The sequence below is a fragment of the Dromaius novaehollandiae genome, chromosome 2 (genome assembly GCF_036370855.1).
Source record: "Dromaius novaehollandiae isolate bDroNov1 chromosome 2, bDroNov1.hap1, whole genome shotgun sequence".
NCBI classification, from domain to species: Eukaryota; Metazoa; Chordata; class Aves; order Casuariiformes; family Dromaiidae; genus Dromaius; species Dromaius novaehollandiae.
In genome coordinates this window covers 30,470,642-30,485,868 of record NC_088099.1, presented here as the reverse complement: position 1 = coordinate 30,485,868, position 15,227 = coordinate 30,470,642, and the positions used below count along the sequence as shown (strand labels likewise).

The following is a 15,227-nucleotide window of genomic DNA, read 5'->3' as shown; positions in this document are numbered from 1 at the left end:
ATAGCGCTCCCTTCTATCCACACAGCTCTCAAGAAAAGACAATGGGACTATTACCCATTTGCCTATCACCTTGTTCCTATTTATCTTCCTTTGGAGGTTCCTTCTTTCCTAGTCCTTTGAGGCTACCCCTTGCCTATGCCAGGACTGACAAGCCTATTACATGTATAGTGCTCTGTGAATAATGAAAATTTTGCTTTGTTGGTAAAATCAAATAATAATTTTAAAACTTGTCCTGAAGTGAAAATGTGCAGAGGGAGGGGAAAGTGACATGGAAAAAGTTGTGAAAATATTGTTTTGACTTAACTCCAGGAGAAAACTGGGAGAGTGGGGTGAGGGTGAGAAAAAGGAAAAAAGACAAAACATCTATAATCTTTCTGTTTACATTTCTGGGTTATCGAACTAATTTTAAGCTTTTTTTCAAATGTAGATAAATTCTGAAATGACATGTCATTTTGAAATATAGTGGAAAGATTGCTTTTTGACAGTTCCATTTTTTTCATTCTTTTGGTCACAATTATTTGCCAAATGTGACCTGAATTCACAGACTGTTTTTATTTCCCTCAAAGAGCTTTTCCCAAATAATTTACTGTTCATCTCAGCAATATTTATATACTGTCCAGCTGGCCTTTTTTTCTCTAGCTTATACTATGGTTTATTCTTCCAAAGCACAGAGGTCTTCCTACCCTCATGCAGCAGACCTTGCCCTGAACTCGTGGCAGCCTCAGCGCTCCAACCTGTGCAGGCCAGAATGGCAGATCATTGCGCTCAGGTCAAATACATTCCCTGCAGTAGTGGGCAACCAGGTCACTTTTCTCTGGCAGCCAAGCTAGGTGATCTACATGGCATGCGACGTTTTCACAGCAGTACGTTAGCATGGTGGTAGGCAGTTCTTTGTTAGCCACTTGTTAACCTGAAGAATTGACTTCTGTTGGCTGAAAGTAAATGTAGAATTTAGAAAAGGACATTGACAGTTCTTGAACTGCTCTTTCTTGGCTGCTTTGTAGGAACTGTGAACTTAGTGTCGACCACAACAGTAGTTTGATTTCTAGATGCCAGAGAAAATAAAACAGACATTTTATTTTTGCCAGAGGAAAAAAGAGCACCTCCACAGTATTCAGATAGTTGAAAAAGATCAGAAAAGCAGCCCAGAGGAGCATCTCTGACTTCAACCTAAATTTCTGCAAATCAGACTGTGCACGGAGAACAGAAAGTCTTTACTGTGTAACACAGTAAAGAACAGCTTCATCATCTATATCATATGTCAGGATCTGACTGCTCTGCATGCACATGGGCTTGCACATAATGGCTATTAGGAAATGGTGGTGCACCAAGAAGCTGTAATAAATTAAACCTTTTTATGGAGAGAGTACGTGCATGTATGGACAAACATGTACCAGGGAAGCTCACCTCTTACCCTCCAGTAAATCCATTGACATTAGAAAACTGAAGTAGCAGACTCAGACTTTTTATGCCCATGTTGCTTTGGCTACTCTTTTTGAATGTGAGCTCTTTGGTTTATGAACAAAGGGCTGCAGTCCAGCAGGCAGCCTGATTTTGAGTTATGCTGAATTCTCCCCATTTATCTGTTTCTGCAAAAATTGGTGTTTGTTTTTGGAGTAGGCAGAAAAGGATTGTAATGTAATCTAGCAGTGATGCAAATGGCAATGGGTTACCAGCTATCAGTGTAGAGAGAGGTAGTAACAAAGTGTTTGGTCATCCGAGGTGCTGAAGCTGAAGAAGTACTTTGTCATCTGCTTTCCACCTTCACGTAACCAGCATCACCAAAATTCCTCTGAAACTGGGAGTGTGGTAGGGTCGATGTGGGCCATTCAGCAGTGTAGAAAATTGGCTCTTTGGGGATCATTCATCAGCAGTTAATGACTTTTTGATAAAACAGTGCCCTGAAAAGACACAGTAGCGATAGGCTGGTGAAGCATGCCCTCTGTAGACCTCGGTGCTCTTCACCTTGGAGTCAGAGGAAGCAATGTGGGGGGAAGGAGGAGCTCCATCCCCTCCCCGACACAATGCTTGGGAAGTCTGCTGGACATCACCCTTTGCAGTGAGGTATTGTTGTGATGGAGAGCATCTCTCTATGGGTAGCTGATGCCTGGACATAACTGAACAGGTGTAGCTTTATGATGACTTTCAGTCCCAGCAAACGTCAGCAACGACGGAACCCAGTGACCTAGGACTGAGACTCCCTATTTTATTACCAGTCTTCTGAGCCATTCTGTTCCCCCCATGTCCTTTCAACATATTTAACATGTTACAGCTGTGCGCCCTGCTATACAATAGTTTAGAGAGCTGCCAGCATTTCCAGTATGAACTCATATTTTAAGGATAATAACTCAGCTGTAAAAATGTGCTCCAGGCTGAAACTTGGTAAGGAGGATCTCAGACCAAGAATGACTTTATCTGGACAAAAAATAGGGAAGACTATATCAATTTAGTCAGTCTTAATCAGTGCAGATGTATTAAAAAGAAAATAAGTAATCCTTGCAGGATCAGTTCTTTACTTTTTCTTCTCTTTAGCTTAATAACAGCAAAAATCCACACTTTCTTGAACTTCTCATGTCTGTTTTTTAGCTTAGCTGGACAACTTGCACAATGAAGTTTTACTCACAAAGGTCAATTTTAAACTGCTTTTCCTCAATATTTTCCTCTTCTTTTAAAAGCAAAAAATAAAGTATGGAGGAAAGTATGCTTAAGCTAACCGTCTTCTATTATTTACTTCAAATCTATTCAGTATCAGTTAAGCAGTAAACCGATTCCTCTTACTGTTTAATTTGAACTGGAGTATATGATCCAAACCACCTTTTCCCTTCAGGCCTGTAACAGGAGTGACTCAGGCTATAACACCAATCTGAACACTTGTGGACTTGAGAAAGTTCAGATGTAGATCCAAATCCATGTCAGACCTCTGATAACAGGCCAGCTCCAGAGTCCTCTAAATATCACATAGTCTGTGAAGCACTTTGAGCTCTTTGGCAGAAGGGAGACTTTTAAATGTCAAGCATTATTGTAATATGCAGGCTGATTTCACTGGCAATACCTTTAAGCAAACAGGAACTTAAAATAACACCTTTTGCTTAGAAAATATGTTCATCCTCTATAGACTCCTGTTTTCTGACTTCTGACACGAAAGTGAGGGCTTGAATTTGATTTCGTTTACATCAGTTGTACCTCGCTGATTTAAATGTGGTTACCCTTGAATTACATGCTCTGCTTGTTTGCTGCAATCTGCTTTACTGCATTCGTTTGGTCCCATGCATCAGGGACAGAATTTTTAAATAAGGACATTTTTGCAGCCATGGTTTCTCCAGATTGTGCCTGTATTTTCAACTGTTCAAATCAAGGGAAAGCTGCATAGATGTCACTGAGGGCTTCAGCTGAGGACAGTGGAGTTGTCCAAGTGCAGCACAAGTGACATGTTGATGGCCATTGGCTTGTACAGGGTTGAGCCAATGCTCAGACTGTATGAGCTAAGTGCAAGCAGCAACTGGACTGGTTATGTAAGCCAGACAAAACAGCTAAAACTTGTAAAGGCATACATGAGGCATAGGGTCATGTTACTTCTGATGATGGAATATAAGATATGAAGTCATTATTGAAAATTTTTGCCTCAATCTTGGTTTTGAGGTGTATCGCCAGGCTGACACTGCCAAGTTAAACTGGTGGTTTAACCAATCAAAGGAAAAATGTTGATACAGAACGGGGTGGTTTTCGTCCACCTTCATCAGCCTTGAGGGGTTACTGTTGTGGTATAGAGTCCAGAAACTGAAAAACAGTTTGGGATCTGGGACAGTGAGTTCAGGCTCTGAGAACTTGTGCTTTTAAATGAGAAGAAAGGCAGGGTCAGGATAGCTTTTCTTAGGTTACTGTGTCCCGAGGGGCTTTTCCAGAGTACAAGAAGGAATCTGACCCTGATCTCATCTGACAGAGCCTCTGGTGCCCAGCGGGCTGAATTCTCCCACACAATTTCCCCAAGTGTGACACATGCTGCTGCCTTGTGGGAGTGAACTAGGGTTAATACTTGCAGAGCAACAAAATGTTAGTTTTACCAAGTGCTTTGAAAACAGGATGTCTCTGCACAGATTCTTAACCTGGATACTTGTTTTATATGGCCAGAAAGGCCATACTTCCTAAACACCACTACCATCTATGGGATCACCAGTCAGTAAATGTTACCATCAGGATAGATTTGAAACTAATCAAGGCTTTTATGTATGTTATATCAGCAGTATTGCATTGATTTAGTAAAATCTGATGTATTCAGAGAGATGCATGAAATGCAGGGAGTAACTGATCATGAGGTAAGTTTTTGTTTAGATTTAACGTAACAGATTATAAATCTAACACAATATATGAGATACAGATTTCTATATTTGTCCCATCTAATAAGGAGGCAGTTCTAGACTTTAAGATCAGACCATACATGATCTAGAACTGAACTGATACATAATGTGAACTGTGGCTTAGTACAGGATTTTCATCTATCAGCTTCAGGTCTAAAATCTATGGATGCTTATCTTTAGAAATACATCTTTACCCCTTTTCAGGGATTCATTTCCAGCATCTTCTGCTTCTGCTCTCTGTCTTACCTTATATGTATGACAGGAAGGATTTCCAAGAAGATTATGTGGATACTACTGCCTGTCATCAGCCTCCCAGATCTCCAAATTTATTTTAATTCGTAAGGGACATAATTTTCTAACCCTACAAACCCTGTACCTTTAGTCTTTCTTTATGCAGGAGTTGCATGCAAAAAAAGAGTTTTGGCATAGTTCATAGGCAGGAGATGACAGTGCTCCACAGAGTGCTCTCACAGAGGATGCAGGTTGGATTTGCAGCTGAATCCCAGAGTGATGCAGCAATATCAGCCTCAGCAGTTCAAGGTAGCTCTCTTTCGCTCTGCAACTGCGTACCTGGATTATGTCGCAGCCCTTGCATTAGCATGGCTCTGAGGCTGGAGCTCAGATCTAAGCCTAGCCTTGGAGTTTGTTCTGAACTGCTCAAGAGTTACCTGTGTCTTGAGAATGCAAGGGCCACCATGCCCATGCAGTCTGTGAGGAACTGTGAAATATTCCTGTTTGTGCAGGTGTTGACCATCACTGGTAAATTCTTGCTTGCAATAGCCTATCTGATCTTGTAGTTGCAGAGAGACATACCATTACCTACCTATCCCTTGAATATTCTTCCCTTTCTCCTTTCAAGCATTAGGGATGTCATGGAGGAGCACTCGACTGTCTTTGACATATTGGTCACTCAATACATCTCCCCAGTGCTTTACTTGGTGATACTAGCTCTCTCTTCAGGAAGCTGCTTTGGAGGTTTCCATCCAGGAAGTCTGGCTATGATTAAGTCCGTTCAGTGCTGTGGAGCTACACCAGAGCATGCTCTGGTCTGCACAACTGTACCACTTTCATCTGGCCTCAGTTGTGTAGGATATCATTTTATCACCTTGCCTCTAGGGGATATATAGGGTCATATTACCTGTCTGATTTTCTTTTTTTACCCCCCCTTGTTGGTAGCCAGTTCCTCAGCATTTCTGATGTCTCCTGGTGTCAGTATTTGTCCTTCTAATGAGTGAGTCTTTTCTTCCAGCACAGCCGCTAGATTGCAGTTCACACAAAGTAAGTCCCTTCTGGTTTCAGGCAGGAAATAAAACACAGCACATCTGTTACAGATCACAGTTACTGTCCTGTCACCAGCCATTAAAGTATTGAGTCCAGAAGTGCACTCAGAAGAAATGTCACAGACATTTCCTCTCTAAACCCAGTTAGCCACTCTCTTGGCCTGGCAAATGACCTATATACTAAATCTTGCTAGAAAGGCAGTGATCAAGAGCACAGTGTCTCAGACATTTGCTCTGATCAAATGTCTGTTGTCATGACTTCACCGAGACACACACAGACCAGCCGGGCTGTCTCACCTTGCTGCAGAAGGCCAGAGACTCAGGGAAAGCCAGGCTCCTACCACACCAAATGGACCACGCATACTGTCATGCTACCAACCCATTTGGCCCCACTACAGCCAAGCTCAAGCTCTGAAGGCAAGTCATTCTGTTAGACATTTGTCTTGTATATTAAGCATATTTCCTTGAGTAAAATAAAATCCTTGGGTGAATAAGTAAGTGCTCTTAGCCAGTAACAGAAATTGTTATTCACTGTTTAATAAATGGTTCACAGAAATAAGAAGTTTAAAAACATGTCACTGTTGCTTTTAGTTTCCTTTGTCATATATAACTCCTGAACTGACAGTTTCAAACATCAAAAAATTCATCTAAGTTTTGAAAAACCACTGTTAAATAACTAGCCCACTAGCTTGAGTAATTGTAATAGAAATGGCAATATCATTTTACTTCCCATACACAATTGCAAGTGTATATATATATAAAAATGAGATTATTGAGAATGCAAATGTGTCATCCTTTTTGAAAGTTTTATTTCATCTTGTTAAGGCAGGCAAGTAAAAGTTAAGGCTGAACACAGATGCTGACTCCTAATTTAATTGTGGTGTTTAATAATTTCCATTTTGCACCTCTTTAGAACTAGGATATGCCATCAAGTCAGTTTTCACACCCTGTTATAGGCATGAAGGGATGGAACACAACAGAACTGTTTGGAGAGGAAATATTAGCTGGATTTCACTTTAATACATGAAACTCCATTCTAATCCTGAGAAATACTAGTCCACAGGAAAGAGACTCCTGTTTCCCACTTATTAAGATGATGTGTTAGCCATTGGAAGACACTGGCTGGAGGAATTACGCACATCAGAAAATATGCAGAAGAACATAAACAGAGTGGAATTGTCAAGCACAACACACACACACGTGTGTCCTGTACTAATTATGTATAGATCAGGAGTTCTGTGCAGGAAATAAAAATTTGTTTTCATTAATAGTGTTGAGTTTCTGAAATCTGTGCTTATTCTGACATGGAGTGGAAAGACCTTTGGAAACTTTTTGGGAAATCTGATGGTGGATGGGAGAGGAGAAGATTTGTTCTGTATGTTTTGGTGCTGAGGTCCTGGGCAAATCACAACTTCTGTGTTTCCTCTCCATTGGCTGGGGATGCTAAGACTTATGCGAGTGTTGTGAGGATATGCTTGTTAGTGGTGGTCATCCTTGAAAGAGTAAATGCATGGTTACATGGGTTGGCTCTGTGAAGCGAGTTTACAGTCAAGTACATTTATAAACTGAAGGGTGGGAAGAAAACAAAAAAATGTAATTTCTTGTTCTTCTCTAGAACATGAAAGAAGAGGGGCCGAGAGCTGGCTAAGGCCTCTCTGCCCACTCCGGCTCTTGCTGGAACAAATGTTGTGCAGCAGCAGGTCATTTCTTACCTGCTGTGGGTCCCTTCCTCTTGCCAGGCCCCAGGGGAACGGCTCCCATTTATTAGTATACCAGTAAATAGTATCAGTAACTTGATCTTACTGCGGCAAGATGGAGAGTGGCTTGGAAACTCCTGTTTCTTTCACTGTCCGGAGAGAGGGTGAGGGGGAGAGGGCTTTGGTCCAGCCTGCACGTACAGGTGATGAGAGCTGCAGTATGGAGCAGGGCTGTCAAACTGCATCAAACTCCTGGTAGCAATTCAAGTATATTTTTCTTTCATATTGTTCTTATGTTCAATGGGCTTTTTCTCTGGATCTTAATTTGGGTGGAGAAATTTCAGTCACTATGTGAAAGTCACTTTAGGCACTGAGTGACATAGGCAACTTTTGTTTGCAATGGAAGCACCATCTGTACTTTTTTTTAAAGTCCTTTTAGATTATCAGACAGCCATATCTTATGAAACTGTTTTTTCAGCTCTGGTAGGAGCATCAAGTTATTGACAGAATATCACACGGGTTCTCCCTGAAGTAATATATACTGACGGGTACCAATATGATTGCAGGTATTGCTTTATTTGTGGTGCACACAGCTGCTGATATAAAACCTTCTTATTGCATCAACTACATCTTCTTTCATCTCTTGATGTTCCCATTCCTATATCCTTTTTAATCTGCATTTTTATGTGTAGGCTAGTATCTGTGCATTATCCAAAACTGTATTTCAAACTAGGAGCAAGGACATATAGCTACAGGCAGAGAAGATGGACAATGGGAAAGAAACCACCAGGAACATTGGCTGATGTAGGAAAGGTGGAGCATACACAAAGGATCACCTTCGTTCTTAATTTATGACACTGTATTTGGAGTCTAAATCCTTTAAGATAAGTTACTTCTGGGAAGTAATTCTGTTGGACCTATGACACACAATTTCAACTAAGGAAAGAAGCTCACAAACATACAGAAAAAAATGAGCATGGGAAAGCAAATATGTCCATTTTTCCAAGTAGGTTGGACTAAGGTGTGAAGGTGACACTGGATAAGAGTTTGAATTTATCCCCCCCCCCATTAGAAATATTACAATACGAGTTTGTGTTTCGGTACTCAGCTCAGAAATAGGACTGGTGAAGGTCTGTATTAGAGTTTGATCATTCCAAAGTTAAAGCTACTTTGAATTCATTACAGTGTTTGGGCCTCCTGGATTTTTTGCTCCATTTTTAGCAAGTTTTTAAATTCAAATATAAAATGAAATGAAATCAAATACTATGATTTGCAGGATATAAATTGTTAACTGATCTTTGCTGATCTTCCTCAGCATCCTCAAATGGTGACTTAATCTCTGATCAGCTTGTAAATGGAAGGCAATTGGCAATTTTTCACTGAGAAAGGGGAAGAAGTATAACAATAGTTTTCTTTGATTTTTAGATATAAGAGCTTATGGAAAAATTAACAAGTACCCAGACAAATTGATGACAAAAGACATGGAAGTTTTCATGGCTACCTTTGTCTTCCTACTACAGTCATGAAAGTTTGGCCATTTATCGCCCAGTTTAGAGCAGTACAGCGTGTTTGCTGCTCTGACAAGGGGAATCATATTTTTTTTCTGCTGCTTATAATGGGCAGCCCAAGGAGATCAGCAAAGCCAAGCTAAACAGAATGGTAAATCAAAAGAAATACAGTTGTGATTTATTCAGTATTCAGAGAGAGTTTATTTATCTGCAAAAAAAGCATGCATGTTTTGATAGACATGTCTGGTCTGATAAATATGAGGAAAGTCATCCTTTTGCTCAGTTTAATAAAACCTCAAGAGATAACATGTTCTAGATAACATAAAGACATTCACTGGGTTGTGTGGTAATAACTTTTAAAATGGCATGGTCTGGTACTTATATAGCTGCATAATGTGTCTCCATAAAATTTGAAAAAGAAGTTTGCTGCTGTAATGATTTTTGGCTTTACATTGGCAAGTATTTAGAAGGTAGAATCTGTAAGTATGTTTAACTCATTAAAAATTCCTAAATAAAGAAATAGTTATTAATACTTTCAATGAAGTAAACTGTAAGCTAAGCAGATGCATAGTGCAAGCTTTAATAACTATTTATTCAGCTGGTACTTCTGTCTTAAATCCAATGTCAGTATTACAACACAGGAAAAAACAGAAGCTTTTACTACAGCTCATTATTCTAGAAAGCTGGGACTAGCTAATCCTTCCTCCCACTGGCACCCAAGTGCATCACTCACCTAGTGAACTTTCTGTTCCTAAAGCCCCCTAATGAACTTTTTATTTCTGATGTCCCTTTCCCACTCTTCAAAGGGCATAAGGGGTATGTGTCATTGCCCCAACATAAGCTCTAAAGCAGCAGATGCCTTTTGGTATTGGCAAGTACTTAAAGATCAGTTTACTTAATCTAATAAACAGGCTGTATTTAGTTTTCTTCTGTGATTTCAGTTTGCCACCATACGGGAAATGTGCAGTGCCTATAGTTGTTAAAGTCAGGCTGTCTTTTCTTGCAAGAAATAAACTGGAAAATACTTCTCAAATAAATATATTCACTTGCTGATATGAAAGGTGTGTCCACAGACAGAGCATTTTAAAACAGCAAGGTCTTTCAGATAAAGTTGCAGTGTTGAAGAAATCATGCATTTTCTTCTATATCTATCAACAGTTCATTGCCATTTGACCTGTTAATCTTCATTTCTTTGAAGATATATCTTAAGCCAGTATAGCATCAGCAGAATTGTATGACAAGTCATATGCCAAGAATATCTTGCCAAATTTAAAAGGCATTATAGTAACTAACTTCTTGCAGGGATTGTGAAAAATTTAATCATATTGAGGCAACAGAGCAGATTTAAGTAACTGGCAGGCCAACTACTTGTTTTGGCAAAGACAGTGGCAAAAACTTCATCACAATTTCTCCTGTAGGTTTTTCAGCTAGGCTTGGCCTGTAGTAGTATTATGCCATATTGAGATGTTTCTCTGTACAGTTTACAAACTCAGTAAAATCAAACATCCAAATGCATAGAGATGAAAAGTATGTTTGCTGCAGGCTTTGCCACTAGCCAGGTGGACTTTTATAGGCAGATACCTATTATATACTGAAAAGAATCAAATTACTTTTAATATCATGATAACATCTGATGCAAGACATTTTTGTCTTCCACAGCTAAATAAATTGAATGCGAATGGACTTGACAGCATGTATTATGAAATGCATTATGGTTTGGAGGCCGGGTGTTGCCCTAACAACCACACGATATTTCCTTAATTAAGTATAATTTTTTTCCGTGTGTGATCCTAGAGGATTGTGCAAACTCTGGTGAATTAATGGACTGGCAAATGCATGTAATTCTCTGCTCTAGGTAACTGTCTGCTTCAAACACTTTAAGCTGTCTTAAGAAAGCTGCGAATCCTTGATTTGTTTTCCCAACTTCTTTTCCTATCATAATAAATGATATATATTTTGAGGCTAGAAAATATGTATTCTCAATTTAAAAATAATGTGTCCTATCTCCAAGTAATTTTTTGTCCTTGATATATGTTGTATTTTCTCTCCAGTCCTTTTTTTTTTTTTTTTTTTTTGAATAATTTATTTGCAAAAACTGTCTTGCTTACTGAAAGACATTTCCTATCAGATTTTTCCAGTGTGTGTCTGGTACGTGCGTTTCCTACACTAACTCCCAAGACTTCCTTCACTGCTGTCCTTTCTTCATTTCCAGGTTCCTGAATTTGCATACAGAAACAGCTATTTGTCTGTCACATCTGTAATCACAGCAAGTTCCTCCAACCATACCTTTGTAATAGACATCTTTGAAAAGAAAGCTAGGGATTTTATGACTTCAAGACATCCTAAATTAATTGCAGCCACTACTGCTGGCAGCGTGGTCTTTCCAGGTGCCATGCTGAGCTTCAGCTGGTAGCTGTATACATGCTGTGTGAAGCTGTGGGGTGGATGTGACTGCTTGTCCCATCACAAGTGGGATGTAACGTTGTCTGTCACTGAAACCTCTGAGGAAATAGTCCATCTCTAAGCCAAAGGAGAAAACTGCTTGTAGAGGGAACTGAGAACTGGGTTTTTTTCCTGACAAATTTGGTTTAAGCATTTATGGTTTGGTACAGTAAGGGTGCTGTGGTGCAGCGTGGATCATTCTGACCATAATGCTCATACCATAACCAAGAACATCCACATCCCAGGGCCCTGTCTGGCTGCGTGCTGCTCTACAGGAGCAGCCCAGGTCTGCTAGGCTACTGAAGCTGGACATACAGCAAAAGCATAATTTTCCTTGAATACCATGCTACTTCAGACTCTTGTATTGAATCTAATATCCAGTGATTTCAGAATGGGCTGAGTGAGTGTATGCCCCACAGATCTGCTTTCAGACTCTTTCAGCAGAGGGTAGATCTTTTTCAGAAAAATGTGAGGAGCAGCATGAAAGAGAAGAATGTCGTGTAAGGAAGAAGTAAGGACTTTTTGAATAAAATACTAACCCTACTATGCCGAAAAGAAATTTTGCGATGAAAGTTTGTGACTATCTTGATTTGAAAAGACCCATGCCATCAATGGTGAAGGTTAGCACTGTGGTGGTTCATTCTGAATTGGTTAGCCTGTGGTAACTGCTGTACACCAGTACTAATTAAAAGAGCCGAAAAGTTCACAAGTGTTGCAGTTTAATACTTACACACCAATCAGCTGATTTTGTAAGCATTTATTTGGAATCATGGTGGCCATGCTGTGGAGGCTGTTTTCTGTAACTTGGCAGATTTCTCCAGTGACTTTTGTCGGTGCAAGAACGTACTCCAGTACATGACAAAAAACAAGCGTGTGTGTATTTTGTAGGCCGGGTTATTACAAAGAGGACTCACTAAGTTGAGCCTACCTCCCCTTTGTCATTGCGTGCAAGTAATGAGTTCACAGAGACGACAGAATCTCAGCTTCTCAAACAGGATGTGCACAGACAAACTATTTGGGGAAGGTGGGAAAAAGTTGAGCTGGTACTTCCCTGGCATTTCTGTGTTTGGGTTATTTTTTATTTGCAACTGAAAATACGAAAGCTTTTGCTTCCAATCTGATCCTTGGCATGGCAGTCACATAGCTCTACATAAATGTGAGACAGACACTTAAGAACAGGTGTGCTATGGTTTTTGGAAATAGTCCTTTGTAATTCACTTGTTTAATAGGGGGACTTTGTCAGTATTCTCAGTGAAAATATGTCAATTTTTCCTTTTTCCAAAAAATACTCATGAACATTTTCCATGCTTTTTACCAGCTGTAATGTTGTGATTCTGTGTGCTTATTTACAATGTGTGCACACACATGCATAAAGTAGAGCTATTTCATATGAAGAAATACCTGAAGTTCTTTCTCCTTATTTCACTATCTTTATGGCCAATGCTTCAATCTAGTACCCTTGGGCACCTTTAACATCACTTGCTAAAGAGCAGAAAGAATGAAAGACAGTCCACATTCTGCAAGAGAAAGAATAAATTGCTCCGTTTGCTGAGTGACTTTTTATAGCCAACATGGGAAATAGCGCTTTACACCGTAGAACTGAAGGGAGAACCTCTAAAATCAACACTTTACTAAAGGCATGACTTTACTGACATGGGACCTTGGGGAATGGGAGAGCAAAAACTGAGGAATATGACAAAGAAGCTTTCTCCAAAACTCCTCTGGCATCTCTTTTGTTTTGTTTTTGTTCAAAGTCTTGTTCTTGCTTTAATTCATATGCTGTTTGTTATTGATGCCTTTGTCATACGGAGAAGAAAAATGCTTTTAAACTCTGTGTATGTGTTTTAAATGGGTGTTGCTACCAGAATGGCTGTCAATAGCTAGTCTTACTTAATCAGCTATAAAATGTCATAAGTAAGGGTTCTTAATTCAGACTGGAAAAATCCAAGATAATTACCATAATAGGTTGAAGATCTCAGAGACTGAAGGTTTTGAAAGTCAGAGAAAATTGGGGACATATGTGTTGTGTCTGTAAGATTGTTCTATATAGGATATGGATAAAAATAAATGACAGGCATTTTGCAATGTACAGTAGCATTCATCATAGAAAGTGCATATGCATTTGTTTGTCATAAGCAGTGAAGTAAAAAATGACACTTAATTGGAACTGACATAAAATGGCCTCATTAGTACTACAAATAATGTACGTGTGTAGCTTGGTTGTCAATAGAAACAAAACATATTTCCTCTGACAGATATATTAGTCTCTTTTAAGATTCATGTCAAGTTTTCAGCCAGGTTCACTCATTTAGACAATGCTGCTGCTTTATTTTAATGTGAAATGTTGAATTGGAAATGGTATGTGTTTGTAGGGTGCTGTGATAACACCAACAATGGACCACACTATGTCAATGCAGCCAGCAAGCATGATGGGCCCTCTGACCCAACAGATGAACCACCTTTCCTTGGGCACAACAGGAACGGTAAGATCACAGATGATTATACTATTCCCTTTCTATTTTACAAAGTGCTTATTGATTACTGAGTTTCTCAAGGTCATTTCTCAGTGTTGGATTTTTACTGCCTTACCTTTTTTGCAGTTTAATATTTCTGTGGTTTGGTTTGATTTTTCTCCACGTCCGGAGATGTCTGGCCATGGCTGGGACAGCACATCAAAGTTGCCTTTCAACATGACCCAAACATGATATACTACACAAACAGCATCCCAACATCACTACCTCATGCAAACAGATAGCTAGAGATATGTTTCTACAGCCATCATACAGTCGACATTACGGATTATGGGGAACAGAATTGACAAAGTAGTACAAGTAGTAAAACAGTAGGTCAACATAACCTTTTCTGTTCTTAGCAGGAATTATCTGTACTAATTCTCATGTAAATATGAACGTACTGCTCTATCACTTGGGCTTTTAATGAGAGATAGTTCACTTGTGACCCTAGAAAGTTTTACACCACTGGGAAGTGGCAGTTCCTGGCGTTGTGATAGGATCCAGCACTCACTTCTAACGTGTAGCAGCCGGCCATACATAGTTTGCTCCAGGCTCAGAAATGCAATTTTAATGCAATTTTGAGTCAAGGTCATCTGGGTTTTCAGTATATTATATTTACACACGCATATTTCAATATTTATTTTCTCTGTAAGTCAGACTTAATTAATTCCCCCAGAGTCAGAGAAAGGCAAAAAATAATTTTAATAAAAAATACTAAACCTCTGTCAAACTTTCCTTAAATGTTTTACTAATACCAATAGCCTACACACACTATATGGTGGTTTGATATGTGAATTATCCAATATATGTATAGATACATGTAAATATATATATGTGTGCTATTTCACCATTGTACTGCTGGAACAGAGTTTTCCAGTAGTTTCTTTTGCATTGAATAAGGTACTGAATAAGGCTACTTCCTGACATAGTTATTTAACCCCCTGTATTCTGTCTTGTCTTTTCTTTTTCCTTCCCTTCCCTCCTTTTCCCCTTCCTTCTCTTCCCCTTTTTCTTATGGGTTGAATTTAATTCCAACTCTAGTGTCTTTCCCCCCCTTTTTAAAAATCTCTCTTTAGATCTCAGACTTCTGTTTTTATTTCTGAGGTAACTTGAATATGATGGCTCATCATTTATTCCTGTTATTTTAAATGTTTCATTCGATAATCAAAACAAATAGGAATTACATCTCAAAGTTAATCTCGGGATTTTTTCCCCTCTGAAGAGATGAAATTGAAGGAAATATTATGACTAGTGAGAATTTCTGCATGCATAATTACTCAAAGATTCAGATAGACAAGGAAATGGAAAATGAAATCTGCCTGTGTTGCTGGCCAGTTCCTACGAATTTTTCCTTCTGTCTGTCATTTTCATCTCTATGACCCTTACAGACATGAAATCTTCTGCTCTTTGAAAAATGTTCTCTAACAATCTT

At 39.2% G+C, this 15,227-nt stretch overlaps 1 protein-coding gene across 10 annotated transcripts in view; it reads left to right on the top strand.

Moving 5' to 3' along the window:
* Nucleotides 1–15,227, top strand: part of RBMS3 (RNA binding motif single stranded interacting protein 3) — a 761,325-nt gene that overhangs the window by 709,030 nt on the left and 37,068 nt on the right. For all 10 annotated transcript variants that reach the window (XM_064506141.1, XM_064506140.1, XM_026098805.2 and 7 more), the window contains one exon: nt 13,655–13,765. In XM_064506141.1, the coding sequence (XP_064362211.1) occupies nt 13,655–13,765 (111 nt within the window). The remainder of the gene's footprint in view (nt 1–13,654; nt 13,766–15,227) is intronic.